Genomic DNA, 22,101 nt, shown 5'->3' with positions numbered 1-22,101 from the left:
ACCCACAGTAACATTTGGTGGTGGTTCCATCATGCTGTGGGGCTGTGGAGCCAGTGCAGGTACTGGCAATCTTGTTAAAGTTGAAGGTCGCATGGATTCCAGTTAGTATCAGCAGATTGTTGCGAACAATGTTCAAGAATCAGCGACAAAGTTGAAGTTGCACCGGGGCTGGATACTTCAACTAGACAACAACCCTAAAGAACCCCTCAAATTCTACCAAAGCATTCTTGCAGAGGAACAAGTACAACGTTCTGGAATGGCCATCTCAGTCCCCAGACCTGAGTATCATTGAAAATCTGTGGTCTGTTTTAAAGCGGGCTGTCCATGCTCGGAAACCATCAAACCTGACTGAACTGGAGATGTTTTGTAAAGAAGAATCATCAAAAATACCTTCAACCAGAATCCAGACCCTCATTGGAAGCTATAGGAAGCGTTTAGAGGCTGCTATTTCTGCGAAAGGAGGATCTACTAAATATTGATGTCATTTTTCTGTTGGGGTGTCCAACTTTGTCCCTTGTGGTGGCTGAGTCATTCTTTACCTTTGACAGATTATCACGGTTTATTATAAAAAGGAAACAATGTCCCACAGTATTCATCTCAACATGTGCTCTCTTCCAGCTGCACAACAACACACACACACACACACACACACACACACACACGGTCCTCTGCTGCTTGGACAGCTCAACAGAGACAGATAATTATCATCAACATTCTTCAATTAAAGTCTTTATTGTTTTTCATCTTAAACTCGACAAATGCTTAAAAAGGTGTAGGGAAGTAAAAAATAACCCCAAATACCATGTTTTTTTTCCAATTTGATTTCATGCAAATAAAAGCTTTAGTGCAACAGTACATCTTAGTACAGTAATGGTCTAATGCACATGTCTACATATGATAGCAAGGACTGTAAAGTACATGTCCTTTAATACTGTTACTACAGCAGCTCTAACAAAATAAATCTCACTATCTGAAATATTACATCTCATTACATGACATGTTCTGGTAGAAACAAGCTAAACAAGTACTAAGTACAAGATTATGTAAAAAAAAAACAAAAAAACAACACTTCTACCAGAGGTAGAATGACCTCAATATGAACCAGACCCATCTAAAACACATGATCCAGTGTATGACATTACCTCACACAAGCATCTGATATAAGCAGCTTTAGTAGAGCCAGCAGGAGGTGCTGTGTTTACGCTCACCTCCACTTCAGATTGTATTCATTACCTCGTCCTGAGACAGACACTGTGCACCTTTCTGATTCATTACAGTGTAATTACACGGTAAACTTTCAAAAATATTGAACAAATCACGACATTAATGGACACTTGAGACATATCTGAGATACAATTAAAAGATGTGGAATTGGCTCCTCAGTTCTCAATAACAAACAAAAAATGACGTCATTTCAAATGCAAATATTTTGCAAACGAACAGCACAGATACGGAATTAACAAAACATATGCAGTGTGTGTGTGTGTGTGTGTGTGTGTGTGTGTGTGTGTGTGTGTGTGTGTCAGTAATAGACAGACCCTTTAACCCCATAAATCTTCAGTCCGGCCAAACTTATAGATCAAAGTGCTACAGAGAGAGAGAGAGAGAGAGACAGAGAGAGAGAGAGAGAGAGAGAGAGAGAACAATAAATCAGGACACAGTTATCTCTGCAGCAAAAACATCGCCTACATGTTTTCCATCAGCGATTAACAAGGCGCAAAGCTAGACTCGGCCTCTCTTGGTCACAGACGGCGGATACAACAGTCAACTGCTTGAGGGCTGTGGTTTCGGCAGAGATTCAGAGGGCCTTGATCAAGTATAGTATCTACTGAATTTATCATCACCTTTTTATTAAATCTTTTTTATTATAACTCATTGGATTCCGGACTTCTTTCTTCACGATCACTTGGGATTATTGGACATATTCTTTAGTGTCCAAAGACACAGTGACATGGACTGCTGGGTGTGTCTACAGTGTGTGAATAGTACTTAGTCCTGATGGGACTCTGCATGGTAGCTCCTCCCATCAGTGTATGAATGGGTGTGAATGGGTGACATGTAGTGTTAAAGCCCTTTAAGTGGTCAGAAGACTAGAAAAGCGCTACACAAGTACAGTCCATTTACCATTTTGCCTTGCTAGCAGAGCCTGGGATCGAACCGCCGATCCTTTGAATTTGATTGTATCACAAAGAAATACTGTAGCTGGCAAGATCCATGGATGTGTATTAACTTTAATTATCTACACTGTCATCAATATTAAGTAGAAGTTTAGGAGTTCCGTGTATCTCTTATGACTTGCTTACAAAGTTGATTTTAGTCCAGTTTCATGTTATACTCACCTAAAAAAGATGAAGGCATTCTGAAAGAACACAGCTAGCCCGGGTGCCACTTCTTTCTCTAAGAAATGTTACAAAACAAAATCAAAGTCAGTAACACAACAGCATGAATGGGACTTTGAAACAGGTGTTTATGTGTCTGTAAATGGAGACCTTTAAGGCTAAGAGAAGAGACACGTGTTCTGTATAACTGAGCCATAATCAACAGAGAATAGGAATTAAGCTCATGCTAAATACGTCTTGTGTAAGCCATTTGATAACCAAACAGAACATAAGCATTCTGGGTTGTTGAGCACCTTTAACAGGTCAAACTACAGCAGGGAGTGAGGAATGAATGTCTCATTCAAAAGCAGTAACAATACAATGTAACAAATGGGAGACACAATCTAGAGTATTCCTTTGCAACTTCTAGGATTCAGCTGAAGCGAACCATTCTGAGTTAGACAAATCAAGTGTTTGCCTTCCAAAGCGCTGATCTTTTAACCACAGAATTTCCTATGTGTGTTTTTCTCAGACAGTGTGTCCTTGAGGAAGGATCGTTCTTCCCTTTGAGAACATCCGTTATGTTTGGTTTGAAAGCTCAAGACAAAAATTGTTGAAATGACCTTGAGAGTAGTGTGTCGGTCTAGTTGTTGTCAATTTGAAAGCAGTGAAAGCTCCAGAAAAAGCTAGCAGGTTGTTGAGTCAATACTTTCTGGATGTTGCTTGCAGGAGTACAGGCAATAGAGTGCTGCATGGATAATGCAGTTTTCTCGGTCAATCCAAAGATTAATTGGTTCAAAAGCTAATTGGATTTTTGATTATTACTTAGTGGTAAACAAAAAAATTTCAAGATTTTTAGAGCATTATTGCAAGTAACGAATAAATGTTCTCTTAGCAGGACATGGTCTAACTAGACTAGTTTTCAGGAGCTGGAGTAAACAGAAACCTCCGAGGCTACAAGACAAAGTCATTGCGAGAGTGCTAAACATTTTTAGCCATGCTCATAATTCCTGAGCGTTGGTTCTGATGAGTTATGTAATTAAAAATGATCCCTGAAACATTTAGCTTAATAAATATTGTCCTGTGTTCAGGAGAAACCATAATTTTTGTCGGGATATTAAATAATTATTTCACAACTGAAATTTGAATAAATACATCTGCAAATAATACATAAATAATATAAATGATTCTGCTGGTAGAAATCTATCATGTGCCCTTAAGCAGGACACAAACCACAGTATAAATACTGATAAGTGTGTCTTTATTAGTATAAGTACTGTAATGATGAAATGTGTCTTTATTAGTATAAATACAGTGGTGATAACTGTGTCTTTATTAGTATAATACAGTGATGATAAATGTGTCTATTAGTATAAGTACAGTGATGATAACTGTCTATATTAGTATAAGTACAGTGATGATAACTGTGTCTTTATTAGTATAAGTACAGTCACCAGTGTTTCTGAACAAGCGATGAACCGTCATAAGAGGTGTGTTGCTGAGGAGCAATGGAAGCACAGTGTTGAGTGTGTAGCTGTTTGTATGCAGGACACTCTAAGGAGGGGCACTTACTTGCCACCACGTAGCCACCAAACAGGATCCAGATGGAGGCGATGAGCGAGCCAAACATCATCATGAAGCCAATAAACAGCCACAGACGAGCTCCTGCAAAGACATACACATGCTAATCACTTCCATTAGCTCAGTTAGAAGGTGCAAAGAGCCACGAGTCAGATTCAGCCGCTGTAGTAAGGACACAGCTTTGGTACATGAGACACCCACTAAACCTTCTGAGCCCCCCTCTCAAATATACGTACAGCAGCAACACCACATTTGTTGAGAAGTTCATTGTGTTAAAGAAGCGGTCAGGTGCAGCAAAACGTATTGGCTTACAGAAATGAGCACACACAAATGCACACATTTAGAGAAACACACCTGTCCTGCCAAGGCAGCCCTCTCCATATGCGTCTCCTCTCACCTGGCCATTAGAAACTGCATTTATCCTGAAAATAAAGACACGGCCAGCAGTTAGACAAGAGAGGATTCAGCCCTCAAGAGTCACATTACGGAGTCAGTTGAACCGAGTCTTTCGGCATTTGAATGCTTTTGTTCTGTTCTAACAGTGCTAGGCAACATCTTTTATTTCATCTCTTTACTGAATCTCAGTAAGCACATGTTTGCTTTCTGTAGGTTGAATAATAAGCCAGTGATCATTTGGGAAATGTCTTAAATTCTGTGTTAAGTGACCTCAGGAAGACATCAAATCAAACCGAACTAGTACTGAAAAGGGACACTATATGGCAGTACAGCCCTATTCAATTGACAAATTAGAGGTTATTCATCAATAACATTCAGACCTAAAATTAAATTGAACAAGCAAATAATGACTTTGTTGATCTGAAACCCATTACGTGCGTCTTTGAGTATTCAGTAAAGCGCTATATAAAATGTAAGTCTAAATATTATTATTAGTTGATGAGTTTCCAAGCTACTGTCTACTCACAGCCAAAAGGTATAACTAATGGTACTGTCTCAAGCAGCCAACACATATTCAAGACTAAATTAGAATGAGACATGACTAATGGTTGTTTGAAGAAATTCTTCCAGTAATTGAAACCAGGTTTCACTCTCTGACAGACAGATCTACAATCTGCAGGTGTCCAGCACTTACATGAAGAATGCTATGGTGGAGAAGACGCCACATGTGTGGAACGCGTGGTTCAGCTGCCCCTGGGATGGATATGTAACTGCTGCGTCAATCATGATCCACCAGCCTGTGAAGAACTAGGACAACAAAGAAATGTGAGCTATGTGGATGCAGTTCCATTAAATGTTTCACTTATATATTGTAATGTTGGGGAAACCTGGTGAAAATAGAGAATACAGAGAGGTAGAGAGGATTACAAAGAATAAAACATTACAAATCTCACCCTTTACATACTCTCACACTAAGACAGCCACACCCTTTCTTCTCACTCTCTCTCTCTCTCTCTCTCTCTTGAGCCACTGACCAGAACTCCAGAGACAATAGAAGCAGCTGTGTTCCTCCTCTCCCTCCAGTCAATGCATTCACATTCTGGCCAGCGGAAGTTATCCAGAAAGCCAGCCATCTGCAGGCCTCCTTGTGTCCCCCTTCTTCTATGATCCTTTATCTGCACAGACGACGATCCAGACCTCCTCCTGACTTTGTATGTGTCAACAGCTGCTTCACCTGCTGTTCTTCACCGTCTGCAGGCTGCTCTGTTCCTGGCTGAGATCAGAGACTCTGTTGCCTGTTGAGGATGCAGACATTCATGTCTTATTAATGTTCATATTTGGGGGTAGGTTTATCATAGTAACCATGCAGAAAGAATGAGTTCCTTGCTAGGAGAAAAGAAAGTTAAAAAAAGATGTTGAAATGAAAACTATGAATAAAGTAACATGAAGTACATATTGCTCTTGTGTTTTTCATGACCTGGAGGAAATGTGCACTGTGTTTGTTAAAGCTGGGGTAGGCAACTTTGGAGAAACAAGTTTTAAAAGTATCCTACAGTAAAAATACCAGTCCCTCCTCTCAGGCCTCCAAAGCCCCTCCCCTGTTTCCCATGAATCACTGCTGCTGGGGAGAGGAGAGCAGCGCTGTCATCACTAACCATATCCAACTACCTTATGTCTAATCCACATGAAAGAAATCATCACACGTTATTATATTTACCTTAAACAATGGACAAGGCTATTGTTAGTACTCACAGCTCTCAAGCTGGCATGTTAATATTGTTACATGTTATAGCCGCAGAGCATTGTGGAAGACTTCAGTCAGGTGCAGTTTGTCAGATAAATTGATTTATTGATGCTGCTGGGATTCAAAGAGAATTTCAACAAGGATAACAGAAAATACATCTACAATGAATTGTCTACCCTAGATTTGACATATTATTGTGCAGATATCTATCATTGGTTCAAAAATAAAATAGACTACACAGGCTGGCAAAAAGTTATGTTACTGATTCAGCTACCAGAGGAAAAAAACATGGTATTCCATTGTCACATTAAACAAAATGTATGTTTATACCCGAGCCATAAATCTGCTAGCCTTTTAAATATTTGTGATATTTGTATAAAGACATGTTCATGATATGTTTGCATTTATGCAAATACTTTTATACAATCTGGTTTAAATCTATTTCTTGAATGTAATTTGTTTTATCTCTTTAAATTGATTTTAAAAAATATGGGGTCTTAATGTCATTTGGATTGACCACTCATCATATGGTGCAACAAATAACTGCAAAAATTACAGTATGTAAGTTATTACATTATGCTTAAGTTATGAATACTTTTTTTAAAGCGTTATGCTATTCACAGAGAAATTAAGCCTGTGACATTATAAAACAAAAGGTGTAGGATAATTATTTCCAAAAAAATAAATAAAAAAAAATACAAAAACTGTATTGCTTTGAAGATTAATCAGTGACATGACATGTTTTAAGGCCACATAATTCATCTAAAAAATTAAAAAAAATAAAATCCCTTTAACAGTGAAGTTATTTAATGTTTTTGAAAAAAAATACCCAAGATTATACGAAAGTAATTTATTTATAATAAACGCGTTGTAGTTCAACTAGAGTAGGCTACACATGGAAGTGATGTTAGTTACGCTTCCACTACACTGCATGACAACGAAGCTATTGGATGTGTTTGTAGTGTTGTGTCTTTTCGTCGTTGCACTTTGTAGACGCGCACTCTTCTCCCAGCCAGCAGTACATCGAGACCAATATTATTAATCCAGCTCGTTTACATTACATATATAAGTTACATATACATAAACTACCTCACCGAGGTTACAGAGAGTTTAGAGTTTAAACCTTTACCACACGACGGCTAATAGCTCGACTAGCTAGCTCCAACGTTCAGAAGCAATACTACACATCAAGCCTGGCCGTAGTGGCGCTAACACAAACCCGCAGGCCGCTCAGTTCTACCTCAGGACGACATGCTTTGACGGAGGGTTACATGCAGGCTCCCACCTTTTCAAGAGCCCGGGACTGCTTTCACTTTCATTTGAAAAGATTCGGCTTTTCTTCTTTTTTCTTCTTCTTGTTGTTTTTTATGTCGGTTGGCAAACAAAGTTATTGCGCATTAGCGCCACCAGCTGGTTGGGTGTAGTATAGCGGGCTAATTATTCACGAATCCTAATATTATAGGAAATAACAAAATAAATATATTTTAAACACTAAAGCATAACATGTTTCACACCACAAAACACTCCATCTGACAATATTCCTCCCAATATTGACTGACAATCCACAAAGATGTCCTGTAGCTACATGCTGGGAGGGCTTTCCACGACTCAGTCTTGGTCGCTGTTTAGTATGGAGGAACAGACATTTCACTTGGTGTGTTAAACCATGGTCTGAAGAAATGAGATATGTAGAATTTAGATTACATTCCAAAGTGTTAACAACCATCGTCAACATATATCACACCACTAGAGCGATGAGGGAGGACAGTTGGCAACATGTGATGTTAAACTAGTCTCTAAAGTATAGGCAAACTTTATATGACACATTTACTTGACTGGATTTATAATGCAATACAAATCCAGTCCCTGTAGAGTTGTAGCTTTACTATTAATGAAGCATTGTTTGGAATAGAAAATGTTCAACAAATCAATTCAGTAACCTGAGAATAACAGCATTGTGTTAAGTTGAGAGGTAATGTCTCTTATACATCTCACAAGTGAAGGCCACAATTAGATCCAAAGAAGTCAATAAATATTGAGCGAGCTACCGTCGACTGTAGGAATAACAGAAATTCCCCAAAAATGGACAGGAAAAGGGAGGATGGCTGCTAGTAAATCCCTCTCATGTGGCAAATCTCCTGTTCACGTCTCGGAACACGAGGGGTGTGTCGGGTTGGTAGGAGGAGGGCTCTTCTGGTTATTAAGGAAGATATTCAGTACAGAAGACACAACACAGCCAGACTAAATCACCATAGCTTAAAATCAAATTCAAATCCAAAAAGTAATTACGTTTATTAACCCTGCCTCATTCCAGCAATACTTGTTCCAGGACTGGAAGGAGATGCTGGCTACAGGAATTAGAGCTATCTCACAATGAGGTGTAGCCCTGTGGTGTTGGTTGCACAGGAGGATGACCCCAAGATGAGATTCTGCGTTACCTTTACAAAGTTAAATGCTGTGTCTGTTTGATCCCTATCCAATGTCAAGAGTTGAACTGATTGAGCGCTAAGGAATTGCTTCGTTCCTATCGATCTTGGATTTGTGTAAACGTTACTGGAAAGTGCCCTTAGCTGAATCTTTGAAGGACATAAACATTCAGGGTTTAAGCGGCCTGTTCAGAATCCGAACGAATCATTTTGTTCTATTAAAAAGACATTTTTTCCCAAAATAAAATTTATTTTGACATGTTCTGTATGAAATTCAATTACACATTAACTGAAAGGTTGAGAACGATGGAAAAACTACAATGAGTAACTATTAACGTTGAATTTGAATAGCGTCAAAAAGTAACACTGAAATCAGATACAAATAAAAATACCACTTTATAACTCTCCAAAAGGGGATGTGTTCTATATCAGTCTATCCACTAGCTCAGAGCTTCACATCTGCATCTACAGCCGGCAGCGTGGGATGTTAGAAGAAGTCTGCTGCTGAGGGTCTGCGTTTAGGCGTAGTCTTTGAAGTATTCGTGCTGGTCTTCTTGACGGCCTTAGGGGTCTTTCTGGCAGTAAGTGGTGTGGGTGGAGACTTCAAGACCCCAAATTTGGGTTTCTGTTTGGGGTCAAAGGGCACTCGTAACGAGCCGTCCGGACTCACCAGCAGGCTGCGATCAGTCTTCCGAAACTCTGCACCATGACATGGAAAAATAAATGACAGGCAACATTGTTACAAAGGCTGTTTACACAACAACTGGTAATATATTTATTAACATATAACAAGTTATTAAACATGTAACGGTGGAGCTCAATGACTTTATATACTAATGGGTTAAAATGTAGAGACAAAAAATGTCATGTTGATATGACGTTTGTAAATTTCCCCACTGCGGGACTCAAAGGATTATTATGATGATGTTTTCCAATGTTTGTTTTGTCTGACTGGGAGTCTAAAACCCAGATGTTTAATTTATTACAATAGAAAAAAGAAAGTGGCATTTATTCACATTTGATGAGCGAAATCAGTAAATTCTCATGAATTAAAAAAGGAAAACCAATTTGTCACTAATCTAAATTGTTGGCAAATCAATCAACTAAATGTTTTAAATCTTGTTTGTGAAAATTTCACAATTACCGTTCTGTCGTTGGTCCACGATGCGTTCAGGCGGCAGATAAAATGTATCTGAGTTTGCGTGTCACTAAGAAGCTCGAGGGATGGAAGGTAAAAAAACTAAGCTGTGCCAGTGCTTTTAATTCAAACTATTTTAACTAGACTTATTTATTTTCATTCTGTGACTTTAGGCTATTTTCTTAAGGCTGTAATGAGTTTCATACACTGTAGATTTATCTGTTTCTTATTGGTGCACAACCAGATTAAGTCAATCCAAAGAGCTATTTTCCCCAATTCTGCAAAATTAACTCGAGACTTTATCATCCTGTCATACAGCATCTGTTCTAAATAAGTTTGTTAAGTTTTGACTGGTGATCCAATATTTTTATTTTTTCCATAGAAAAACAGCTTCAGTAATAATTATAAATATCAAATGGCATCCAATTTCTTACCAGCAGTCTTATTATTCTTGAGACCGAAGGTCACCTTCTTCGATTCTGATTTGGGAGTTTGACTCTTCTGTGAAACACAAACATAGAAAAGAAGTCACACACAGTTACATAAAGAATAACTGTTTATTCATTTTAGAAGAAACCCATATTTGTGAGTTTTTAAAAATGAAACCAGCGTGAATCTGATCAATTTAAAAAGGTAGAACATCTGCTGTGGGCTGTTTGTCCATCCCAGAATGCAACAAATGAATCATTATCGTACCTTTGTAGATTTTACACTTGAATTCCAATTAACAGGCGTACTCAGGTTTGGATAAAGCTCTTGATCAAGGAGCACATCTCCATTACAATACCTCAAAAATGTTCCTAGGAAAACCTGATGAGAGCATCATCTGACATGATACTATTAAAAGAAACAACACCTAAAGTGTTTCAGTATTCAGTAGCTTGTGTTTAATGTTGACTGTTACCCTCCGCAAGTCACCATCTGCCATCATGTCCAACAAAAGATATCCACCACTCTAAACGTCAAAAGATAGAGTGGGTGCTCCATGTGTGTGGGTGCTCAAGGAATAAATAAATAAATATGAATGCATATGTCAATAGGGTGGCTGTTCTGACATTGGGCGAAGGCAGGGTTCACCCTCTACAGGCCGGTTGAATCGCAGGTCACTTATACATATAGAGGCTGACAATCATTCACGCTCGCATTCATAGCTACGATCTCCAATTGATCAAAGTTTCTTGTAGTTTGTGTGAACCCTTTCTTTGATGCCTAGTTCTGATTGTTCGTTACCTTCACCTTCTTGCTTGACAGCGGGGTGCTGGCGCTCCGCTTGGTTTTGCAAAAGAGTGGAGTTGGGACTGTGGCGTTGCTTTGAAAGGTTAAGAAGTCGGATTCTGACCCCGAGGAAGTCTTTGCTTTCTTTTGTGACTTTTTTGTGCAAAGAGGAGTGGATGCACGTCCAATATTCTGAAACAGAAAATGTATTTTACAAGTTAGTTATGTCTCAGTGTCATCAGGTTGTCAGTCAGTTCACTCATCTCTTCTGAATCCTTTAACATCTTTAAACACTCACACTGTCTGCTTTTGTCTTCTTGGTAGCGGTGACTTCTTCTGCGACCCCATTGCTCAATGTGGCCTCCTGCGCAGCCGCCTCCAGCTCATCGGCCTCGTACTCAAACACCACAGGGATCTTCCTCTTCTTCTTTCTCGGTTTCCCAGAGGAAGATACCACGTCCAATTCACTCGACGCCAGTTCTGAATCGACACTGCAGACCACCTGCGACTGGCTTTTAACTTCCAACTCCACTTCGGCTGCCGCTAATTTCTTTTTCTTATTCTTTGCTGGTGTCGTCACAGTGATCTCAAACGGCAGTGTCTCAGCATCCACTGCCTGACCGGTTTCCATAGACGCAGCTTCCTCTTCCACTGAAGCATTACATTCTTTTTGGCTATTTTTCCTCTTTTTCGGTTGGATTACAGCGCTTTCATCAGGTGATGCATCCTCCTGCTTGCCTTTTTTCTTTTTCTTCTTTGTAAGTGGCGCTGTGGTGGCAGCTTGTGATTCTTCCTCAATAACTGCTCTGACTTCAGCATGGGTGTGTTTTCCCTCTTCCTCAAATTGTGCCTCAACCTTTGGTCCTTCATCAGCCTTAATTTTCTTTTTCTTATTCTTCTTATTGGATGGGGCTACAGAATCAGTTTGCTTCTCAAGTATGGTGGTTGGGCCATCTTCCTCTGTTATCGGTGTCGTTTCCGTGTTTATTTCTGCAGACTCCTCCAAATTATCTGGAATGATCTCTGCTTCTGCACTGATCTGCAGTTGGGCCTTAATCTTATCGGTTTGTAACTTCACCTTCGGGCCCTTCTTTTTCTTCTTCCCTGAGACCGTAGCATCAGAGGACATCTCTGGCTCTGTTCCAGCGGGAGCCTGTTGCTCCTCTGCCGCCACAGTCACCTCAGCTTGGTGCATGTTGTCACTCCTGCAGTCAGTGGGTTGGCTGGTTTCTCCTGTGACAGTTTCCGACTGGCCTTCTGGAATATTTGCATCTGTCACATTTACAGATGCGGGGGAGCTTTGCCTTTGTGCTTCCTTTTCCAAATGTTCTTTCTGGTCACACTCCGGACCCCCCTCTGTCTCCTTTATTGTACATTGAGCCACAGTCTGTTCAGATTCTTCTGCACCTCCATTCTGCACCGCCTTCTTTTTCTTCTTCCTTTTTTTCTTCTTCTTTTCATTTGCAGTTAGGTCAGCTGGTTCATCGTCATCTTTCCCTGAATCCTTGCTTTTCTTGTTGGGTGTGGATGACTCCCTTTTCCTTTTACCTCCTGACGTAGCCGAGACACAGATGAGAGCAAATATTTGTCATTAAAAGGAGAGCTTGGCAAAGAGACTAAATGTAACTCCATTCATTATAAAACAGACATAAAACATTATAAAACAGAGACAAGATGTAGGACATTCAACGGTTAAAGACAGCGCCATGTTCAGTCTTATCCAAGAACGAGGTATGGTTGGTCAGTGTAACAAGGCCAGCGTCCCTCCTTAAGTGATGATGAATGACCCTGTAGTGTATTCATTGACTCACAAGCCCAACATTAAATGGCATAAAATGGCCTCAGGTCGACTGACCTGAAAGCCCCAACAGTTCAACTTTAGGGGAGCTCTAGAAAAAATCTTTTAAAAAGTATTTGTAATTTGTAACGGCCACTAAAGAAGGTTTTCAAATGTCCAGCAGTATTCATTAATGCAACTGTACAACATTTATTCACAAATATGAATTAAGATCATTTTTTAGTATACTTCACATTCCATTTGAATGATTTAACTAATAACAACTTTATTTTTTCACTTGTTTGATCAACTGCCCTTGTCCGTTATCAGGGATCAACACATTCTGGGCTGGAGGTAAAAGTACTAACATTGGATACCTTTACTTTTCTTGGCTCCTGGCACCCCTTCTTCGTTATCCTCCATGTGACCTCTCTTAATCCTTTTCCTGCTGCCGAACATTTCATCATCCTCATCTGTGGAGACCTCCTCGGGGTATTCATCTTGAGGAAAGATGCCTGAGAGGAAATCCAGGAGAAGACAGGATGTGGTCAAAGATCTAGAACAATTATGTTTTCATGACTATCAAACAGAGTGTGAAGAAGTAGATGTGATCATTAACTCGTACCTTCATTCAGATCACGCAGACTGCCATTCAACACCAGGGTGAGAAGAAGAAAAACACATTGATGAGTTTGAATTGAGGTCGAAATCTTTCATGGTGCAGAATTAGAGGTTTTCCGATACTATTTCCGATACCTAGTTTGCGTGTAGCTGTGAAAACACGTCCTTTAAAAACAACTATAATCACAGAGCACCGTGGTAACGTTATGTCTGTTGTGTTTGCTGTAAAGTATCAGAGATCTGGTGCCTATAATCAAGTGAACCAGTGGTGCTAAAGCACTTCCACCAATCCCTTAACTCTCTGTGGTACTGATGATTTATCCGTCTAAAATAAACAGTCACTTTGACAAGAATTCAGTCAGACCAAGTTTTCCATCTGGAGACTCAGTGCTCGTGTTCCTTCCCATGTCTGGTTTAGTACTGCAAGTCAAGTTTGCAGGTTCTTATGTGGTTAGGGGGAGAAATAAGGTGAAAAGTAGTGTTAGAGCATTTACTCACACTTTGATGATCTTGTAGAGTCTCTGTCTGTTCCTGCTGGGCGTGCTGTTCCGACTGGCGAACTCAAACAGCTTGTCTGCCAGGGCGGCATAGTTAAACTGCAAAACACACAAATACCTCATTACAAGTCAAAACTAATTTATTACCATTTCAAAAGTCCATCATCTATGTAACACTAATGGGTGCACTTATTTGTTCAAATAATTAAATAGAATAGAAAGAATGTTTGTAATGAAACTTTGACAGATTCATAAGAGACAGAAAATCAGTGCTTAATGAACTACTTCCAGTAATCAACCTTTCCTCAGGCAATTTCCTTAAATCGTATGTTGTCGAACTAAATGCTATAAAATCTCAAGCTTGTTTTCACCACAGATCATATTTCAGGCATCCAAATTAAAACCCATTGAGTCGAGGGAAACAAAACAGCGAGTCATTTCTGGGTTTTAGTACTTATTTGTGAGGGAGTTTGACTGACATGAAGACAATAAAACAAATGGCATGGATCAAAAATAAAATAGTGAAATGTGTGACAAGGACACATGAATCCCAAAAGAAAAACACTGAATTTATAGATGGAGAAAAACCTCACCTGTAGGACTGGTCCGACATCCTCATCACATGACAGCTCCGTGTCTGAATCTTCCCCCTGAAGCTCAGCATCATCACTATCATTACCCTCATCTTCATTTGAGACATTGCCTGAAATAAAAACACAATTTACCTTAAAAAAAATGTACACACCTGCTACTTCATCCAGTGACAAACACACAAGGTTCACCGTCTATAGTAATGAGCACATTGCATGGATAAACAACAAAATGTGACGAATTGTATTATCATTATATTAATCTATAGTCAGATCAGGAAAGGAAAAGCTCTGGCTCCACTCATTATCACTCCGCTACAGGAGAAAACACGCTCTGGCTTGTTGGCGTCGTTTGCACAGGACGCCGAAACAGTGCCTTTACAAAATAGACAACGGAGGAGAGGCGGATGCTTTATGACCTGAAGCAGACTGACTCCAAGTATACATTGTGTGAGTCAGACTATTTTATCAATGAGTGATGTGCACACATTGAATAACAGTGTCGCATGTACAGCAGTGCCATTAGCACTGGAGAAACAGCAAGGCCGCCAGTCATTAAAGCCTATTCATAACCCTTTGACCACCAGTTTGTTGATTACACCACTACGCCACCTAGACGTTGACCTCTTGTCGGTTCAGCCTAATAAGTCGCCCAGCTGTAACAACTCTGTGATCTGTAGCTTATTACTAGCTGCAGTGTATGCACAAAATAAATAGTCCCCAGTAAATCTCAACCACATCACGGTTCTGTTATAATCTGTTAGTTTAAACCAGTGTATTAAAAACTGTGTGGACCGTTATTTGTCAGTGAATATATAAATAAATGCTACAACTCATTAGCCCCCAAGTTAGCAACCTCTCCAGCTCTCTTAAGGTAGGGGCACCCACCAGTATCCCCTCCACAATCATGTCCACATTAAGCTAATCCTGTGCACTTGGGGCAAGGAGATTATTTGTGGTCAATTTATTAAATTGAGCGAACAGGTCAGAAATTTGTGCACATTATTATTTATAGTGCAAATGATTTATGTTCTCATGAAGAAAAATTCCATTAAAATCATTTGATGCTCTTTTCTAAGAAGGTACCGTTCATCAGTCGTTGTTTCCTTTTCTTGTCGACCGGGTTGCTCTTCTCATTTAGTTCGTCGTTGTCCTCTTCAGAAGCCTGTCCTGAGTCTGAGTCCTCAGCTGCTTTCAACTCTTTCATCAGATCTTCAATAGCGAAGGGGGCCTGGTCAATAATAGTGCTGAGCATGCTGTTGCAGATGGCACTGAAAAGAGACCGACTGGTGACAGACAGGAAAAGAAGCAGCAGGATGGGAAGTGATCAGCACCAGACTTAGGAAAAACAAGTTGCTTTAGTCAAAAAGGACTTTAAAGACAAAAGAAATAGTAAATGACCCTGTACTTGTAGAGCGCTTTTTCTAGTCTCCCGACCTCTCAAAGCGCTTTCACACAACTTGTCTCATTCAACCATTTATACTAATTCAGACACTGATGGGAGGGACTAAGGTTCCATCTGCCCATCAGGAGTAGCTAACATTCTTACACCAGTGGCGGGCTGTGAATTTTCTACCTGCGCCTTCAATGCATCTTTACAGCTGAAAAACCTAATCACTGGATCAGCTGTTAAACAGCTGGTGCAGTCATCTTTCTCCAATGGGCCATCAGTATAACACTTTACTCCAAACTTTTGAACGGTAGTGTACATGCGCTGTTTTTTTCTACGGTGGCCAATCACAACAAAGCCACTTTGAAATTTGACAGGTGCAGCAGAAAATCTACAAAAACTCCACTAGCATCAAATACAGAACGGCATGAAAACCCATTTGCAATTAAATAAAAAAATTGACACACAAAAGCTCTTGTGTAAATTAACAGAATTGGAGAAAGTGAGAGGATAGGGACTTACTCCTTGGTTTTGGCTGCTGTTTTGCAGAATGGCTCTATGAATATCAAGTTCTGATCAGCAGTGAGCTGTGAAAGAAAAAAAATACAAGAATAATTTTGGCATTTATTGGAACCATTTTTATATTTTGAAATTAAAATGAATTTAAAAAATGTCAGACTAAACATAATGCAAAAGTCAAAGTCTCTAAACTACAGAGGAAGCATCACACTGAAAATAGGCTTTACAGCCATGCGGTAGGCTCTGTGATCATAATACATTTACCTTGTCACTTTCAAATGGTTGTACCTATTTGCAAATAGTATTTTGTTTGCAGATCATGTATTCAACATTTGTGACCAATTTGAGACTAGTTTCAATAGATTAGAAAGAATTATGAGCATTTTAATTCCTAAAACTAGCTTCAAGCAGTTTATAATACATCATTAAAACTACTAATGTTAAGATTTCTTAGAAATAAATACAAATTGTGAAATTTTATGCAAACAGCAACTGTAGATGTCTAACAAATTACAAGGATAACATTTGGAATTGTTTACGCTGACTTGAAATATTTTTTAGAACAGGGACGATATCATTCATTGAGCCTTGTATACCAGCTGCCATTACAATACAAAAACAATCTGTACATAGCTGAAATTGAACATCAATCTACACTTGGCATTGACGAAAAAACAAACAAGATCGGGTCATCTCTGTTATAAGTTCTCCGTTTTTTTGCCATTATACCAGAGTCACAAAAAACAGACAGATCAGATCAGCGCTCCTCAATCATGGACTCAATGACACACACTTAAATCCCAACAGCCTGTTCATCACAAATGCCAAGAATGTCTTGAGAACCGTGGCGGGGCTGTACCTCTGCTGAACCCACAGCTGCCAGCTCGGTCATGTAAAGATCCAGGACGTGTAACTGCAGCCCGCTGGGAGCCCCGCTGCTGCTCTGCAGGAGGTGTGCTGTCAGCAACTCCAGAAACCTGGCAACCGCACTAAGGAGACACGGTACATTGTTATTGACTTCGAAAAAGGACATGATGCGAAGGTGAGGAAAAATGATTTGGTGATCAAGTTTGAGTACATTACCTGCTCTCCCACTTTTTCCTCTTCAGCAACTCAAAGGTTTGTCTGAACATGAAGCGAACCACCTGTGGACAAAAGAGGGGATTTGTAAGCAATGAGAAGAGCCAAAATTTCAATCAAAACGTAACAAATTCACAACCGCCATCTTGCTCAGTTTGTCACGAGGAAATGTACTTTGCTACTTCTTTTCTTTATGCGTTTTGATCTTTGCTGCTTACTTAATCCCCTTATCAGGTGTTGCTACCAGCAGGATATGAGCCTGGCTGTTACTTTTGTTGTTCCGAGTTGTCCACCAGCTGTGGGCATCTAATTACAGTACTGGTAATGGATGGTAAATGGGTCTCTACTTTAAAAGCTTTTCTAGTCTTCCGATCACTCAAAGCACTTTCACAATACCTGTTATCATTTACCCATTCACACACTGATGGCAGGGGCTAAGGTATTCATGTCTGTATTCTGTATCGGCAAGGACTCAAATGCAAGCCGGTGAAACCCCCCCAAGTACTAAACCAGTGTTTAAAAATAATCTGTATGCCTCACTGTGTGGAAGTGACCGGGATAATTATTCTTTGTGTAAGGCAACATCAGGGTCGACAATTTTTTTCACCAAAAGACGTCGTGACAGAGTGAAACATCTTAATGCAACAGCTACTTTACGTCACTGAAACTGATTCAACTTTTCTTCACACTAACCTGGAAGAACTTGTCCATGCGCAGCCTGTCGATACCAGTCCACTCTCTTTTGAAGGTCTGCAGGAAGCTCTCCAGGTACAACATCTCTGCAGGAAACAACACATCATCATCATGAAAGTACACCACCGGGTGCAAACAGCTATGTTTAAGTTTAAAAGGGAAAAACTTCAACTTAATGTCAAACTAAAGTCGGAGATTGTGTACATTTTAAAGGTTGCACCAGCTGAACTAGTTCCACAAGTTGTAATATACAACGTGCACACAAACAACCTGATGGGGGTAGTATGTGTAAAGTTGTCTGTCAAATAACAGCTGACATGGATTAATTGTTTTGAAACATGGGATGACTTGAGTGAATTACATAGACTGTTATATCTTAATAAATTAAACTCCTTAGACATTAATGATGATTTGTACAACATGCTTTTGTTTTCCACAAGCGGCTTCAGAGAATTTTTTAATCTGCAACATAACATGGACAGAAACAGGGCTCTCAGTCCTTCCCTGCAAGTGGCTGGAACTGCGACTTTGCTACTGGATTATTAAAAAAAGCTCAATTTTAAATAATCACACCGTAAACATGAAGAATAAGGTGTATAATATAAAATTACAGAAGTAGGCAGTGACCTTTCATCTGTACAGTAACACTGAATCATTACCATGATGTTGTAATTAATGATACACCCTGACTTAAGATAGAACTCGTGTTTAGCTGGTGCAACAGGCTGCAACACTTCTTTAATGACCCATATCAAATACTATGAGCATATGAAATCAGATGTGGGCAACTTACGTCCATCAATATTTTGGAAGCTGTGGATCAGGGTAGAGATTTGGTTGGAAAGCTCCTCCTAGAGAAGAGAAGTGAAAACTGCATGAACAGAAATATCAAATGAGGGAGAGTTGAACGGACGAATGTCCAGAACATCCCAGTCATTTCTAACTTGGGCAATGATTTAGTCTCATATTTAAGAATCTTAGCATAACATTTATATATAGTCAACAACTCCCTGTCAACTCAAATAAAGAAAGTTCAATTGAATAAAAACAATATTTATTGTTGTTTCCTCATTTAACTGGATAAATTATGAATACATAATCTAATAAATACATGTTCTTCTAATTGAGTAAAAGTTGGGTTGGATTAAAAAAAGGGAGAAAAAAATTAGTGAAAGCTTTTTTTAATATCCATGTCAATTTTTTTTCAAATCTTAAAATAATAAAAATGAATTGAATTGAAGTGCAGTATTAAATTCAGTTCATTCAGATCTGAAGTGTTGTCAACCAAAAAAGCCTCAATATTATATTGTTGTCATCTTCTAATAAGATTGGAGATTAGGGACTGTATGGTTTTTTAAATCACTAGTTTCAGCTCTGCAATAAAAATGATTGTCGGCAGACAGACTGAAAACTATCTCATTAATTTAAATATGTTGACAATTTCCTTTGCGGACAATTTGCGATTCAAAAAAAGGTTCAAAAAAAATTCTAATATTTAATATATTCCAACGCTTAATGTATTGCACTATTGTGACTTAAGTATCCAATCGTGGGACCTCTGGTGATTTCAACCCCTAGTAGCAAAGATGATCATCAGATTAAAAGAATCACAGTCTCCCCCAACCAGCTAATTGTATGTCTGAAATGGGCTAAAATTTACTGTGTGTTCTCATAGCAGTTCCTATTCCTAAGATCTGAGTCTGTAAGACACACACAAAAACACAAGCAAAGCATACCTGGAGCAGGGGTTTGTCCTGCATCCACAGGCAGTAGAACAGACCCTTCCAGAGCTTGAGCAACTCCTCGCTTGTGAATCCACCTATACAAGAAGACACAGGACATGTCCTGATTTCAGTATAAAAGTACACGCCATACAGATACTGCTGACAGTACTCACTGCAGTGGTAATCAGTCATCATTTTCAGACAGTTTATTAACGAGACAACTCATCAATAATGTGTGTTGACACTGACAGTGGACATATTATATTTCAACAAATACAGTAACAAGGTTACTAGCTACATTCCAAGTTAAATGATGGTCCAAAGCTATATTAACTAGCTAGCTAACTTAATTACACACTTATTGCCTCTGACCTAACCGCTAACACGTGTGCACTAACGACAAGTGTAGACTAGCTAACTACCAACACCAAACATGCCCCAGACTGAGTCCAATTCCCTTCGTAACTGTTATAGTTTCATCAGTCATTGTTAGCAATAGCTACATGTTTTGTTAACGTTTTAACCAATTTCAAGCAAAGTTAACAATAGCTTTTAAAGATATTGCTAGAGAGCTCTGTCAGAGCTAACGAGCGTTAGCTGGCTAGCGCGGACAGGGTACCTGCTGCGATGTGAGACCTGACATGTATGTATTTCCTCAGCTTCTTCATAGCTTTGGTCCGGATGGGCTTCTCGTTGGAAGCTAATCTCTGCGCAAGCTGGACCTCTGGCTCTTGAGTCGACGCCATGTTAACACCGATTCACGTGGGGACTATCTTCCCTCTTCTTCCCACGTTTCCCCGATATGGCGCGGAGTGATGACGTTCGAGTGTCAGCTTCAACTTCTTCTCTTCCGGTTTGATGGCAGTTGGCAATCAGCGTTAAGGCGCACTACCGCCACCTACCATGCGCGCGTGTAAGTTATCTATCCCATTTTATAACAAAACACACTGATTTAATTAAGTCTATTAAATAATTGCGGCTGCCTCTGACTGCTGTTTTGTACAAAAATACACTATCCAGGGGGTTTCTTTCCAACAGCCTCTCAGAATTAGGTAACACTCCAAAATCCACTGTAAAACATTAAAAATAACTTAGTCCACATGTAAAAAAAAAAAAATCATTGAATACCTTATATGTGGAAATCAACCAATAAATAAATTCAATCGTTATTTCAAAGTAAATGTTCTAAATGTAAAACATAAATAAACAAATAGATGGATGTACATTTTTGCATGGAGATAAACGAGCCGACCAAGATTCCTTCACTAGGCCTACTAGCTGCAATAAATGCTATTCACCCTCAATATAAGCGTGGCCCCATTCAAGAAGAATACATGTACTCTTCTGCATTCCCACATTCAGTTCATCCATTTCTGTAATTTGATGGAGCTTTAAGTTTAGATACCTCTCCTTGCCATGGCTTTTAATACATGACATGCACTGTGCATGAGCTCAATTTGAGAAAAGAGCAACTCCACAGGGATAGGCCCAACCACAATGATTATGCATGCACATCCACATGATCAATGTGCAGAGTCGTGAAAAAACAGTCACGAGAAGGTTTTGACTGAGATCATATGTCACCTATATCTATCAGGATTAAAAGAAAAATAATTGTGAAAAACTGCAGATATTATTTTTCTACTGGAAACGCAGTCCTACAAGGAAGCAAACACTGTTTATATTGCACCCTTAGCTGATGTGTTAACATCAGTAGAGTGGTGACTTGATATTTGAATATACCCAAATCAGTCTTTCCAAGACTCTTAAGCATGTTCAATATGTGTGGTGAGCTTCCAGTGAAAAATCAAACAAAGCAGAGCATTAAGAGCAAAATAGTATGAACTTACATTTGTAGCTATTATCTCTACCAATTAGAGAATTGGTCCTCCAAAAAAATCTGAACTTGAAAGCTACTAAATATCCAGATTTCAAAAAGAGAAGTACAACTTTTTCTAGGTCCAAATATTAGAGCTTTTATAACTGTGGGGATATGTAAACATTTTTAATCATTGAGGCCTATTGTTAGAACTTAAGTTTACGCTTGCATTAGTATTACTTGGTAAGGCTCTGGTATGTGTGGAATAATGTGTGGAATAAAAATGAGAAGAACAAAAAATACATTATTAGGCTTAATTCGGTTTAATAAATGATCGTTAAACGGGAAAGAAACAGAAAAATATACTTCCTCAGATTACTGAAGTGTGATAGTAATGTGGTAGTAGTGTAGTAATGTGACATAGTGTGAGAGTAGTGTGATAGCAGTGTGATATTAGTGTGATAGTAGTGTGGCAGTAGTGTGGTAGTAGTGTGATACTAGTGTGATGTTTGACTGTGGCCCACAGGGAGAGGCTCTGGTCAAAGATCAGACAACCATCTGAATGGAGAAAGC

At 39.2% G+C, this 22,101-nt stretch overlaps 2 protein-coding genes across 5 annotated transcripts; both read right to left on the bottom strand.

Moving 5' to 3' along the window:
- Positions 1–675: 675 nt before the first annotated feature.
- LOC137783364 (transmembrane protein 50B) lies at positions 676–7,398 on the bottom strand. 3 transcript variants are annotated; one of them, XM_068573252.1, is made up of 7 exons: positions 7,280–7,398; positions 5,330–5,590; positions 4,990–5,102; positions 4,254–4,321; positions 3,891–3,983; positions 2,340–2,397; positions 676–1,587 (listed from the first exon to the last, which is right to left on the bottom strand). In XM_068573252.1, the coding sequence occupies exons 2-7, from the start codon at positions 5,426–5,428 to the stop codon at positions 1,542–1,544; spliced, it is 477 nt and encodes a 158-aa protein (XP_068429353.1). In that variant the 5' UTR covers positions 5,429–5,590; positions 7,280–7,398; the 3' UTR covers positions 676–1,541. The 3 variants fall into 3 exon arrangements, with proteins under 3 accessions (XP_068429353.1, XP_068429354.1, XP_068429352.1); XM_068573253.1 differs by lacking the exon at positions 7,280–7,398 and adding an exon at positions 7,259–7,273; XM_068573251.1 differs by having other exon boundaries at positions 677–1,587; positions 7,325–7,398.
- A 1,316-nt stretch (positions 7,399–8,714) lies between these two features.
- Positions 8,715–20,521, bottom strand: LOC137783298 (ribosomal RNA processing protein 1 homolog B-like). 2 transcript variants are annotated; one of them, XM_068573121.1, is made up of 16 exons: positions 20,329–20,521; positions 19,722–19,804; positions 18,779–18,836; positions 17,986–18,071; positions 17,296–17,357; positions 17,072–17,201; positions 16,216–16,280; positions 15,390–15,589; positions 14,307–14,416; positions 13,715–13,812; positions 13,221–13,240; positions 12,973–13,110; positions 11,117–12,369; positions 10,834–11,010; positions 10,038–10,104; positions 8,715–9,164 (listed from the first exon to the last, which is right to left on the bottom strand). In XM_068573121.1, exons 1-16 carry the CDS (start codon positions 20,453–20,455, stop codon positions 8,953–8,955), a joined length of 2,886 nt encoding a protein of 961 aa, XP_068429222.1. In that variant the 5' UTR covers positions 20,456–20,521; the 3' UTR covers positions 8,715–8,952. The 2 variants fall into 2 exon arrangements, with proteins under 2 accessions (XP_068429222.1, XP_068429223.1); XM_068573122.1 differs by having other exon boundaries at positions 10,840–11,010.
- Positions 20,522–22,101: the final 1,580 nt, after the last annotated feature.

The sequence above is a fragment of the Clinocottus analis genome, unplaced genomic scaffold (genome assembly GCF_023055335.1).
Source record: "Clinocottus analis isolate CAN_PGR_092001 unplaced genomic scaffold, fCliAna1.0.p SCAF_12, whole genome shotgun sequence".
Lineage (NCBI taxonomy): Eukaryota > Metazoa > Chordata > Actinopteri > Perciformes > Cottidae > Clinocottus > Clinocottus analis.
Note: the sequence above shows the minus strand (reverse complement) of the source record. Positions and strands in the feature narration are given on the sequence as shown.

Bases quoted from the DNA above. Each gene is read 5' to 3' on its own strand.
- LOC137783298 (XM_068573121.1), bottom strand. From the start codon at position 20,455: ATGGCGTCGACTCAAGAGCCAGAGGTCCAGCTTGCGCAGAGATTAGCT. The intron at 19,805-20,328 runs GTACCCTGTCCG...CTTCTTGTATAG, and splicing joins CAGGTCTCACATCGCAGCAG to GTGGATTCACAAGCGAGGAG. The intron at 13,111-13,220 runs GTACGAGTTAAT...ATTTCCTCTCAG, and splicing joins TCTGCGTGATCTGAATGAAG to GCATCTTTCCTCAAGATGAA.
- LOC137783364 (XM_068573252.1), bottom strand. From the start codon at position 5,428: ATGGCTGGCTTTCTGGATAACTTCCGCTGGCCAGAATGTGAATGCATT. The intron at 5,103-5,329 runs GTCAGTGGCTCA...TTGTTGTCCTAG, and splicing joins CTATTGTCTCTGGAGTTCTG to TTCTTCACAGGCTGGTGGAT. The intron at 2,398-3,890 runs GTAAGTGCCCCT...AACATTTCTTAG, and splicing joins TGGTGGCTACGTGGTGGCAA to AGAAAGAAGTGGCACCCGGG.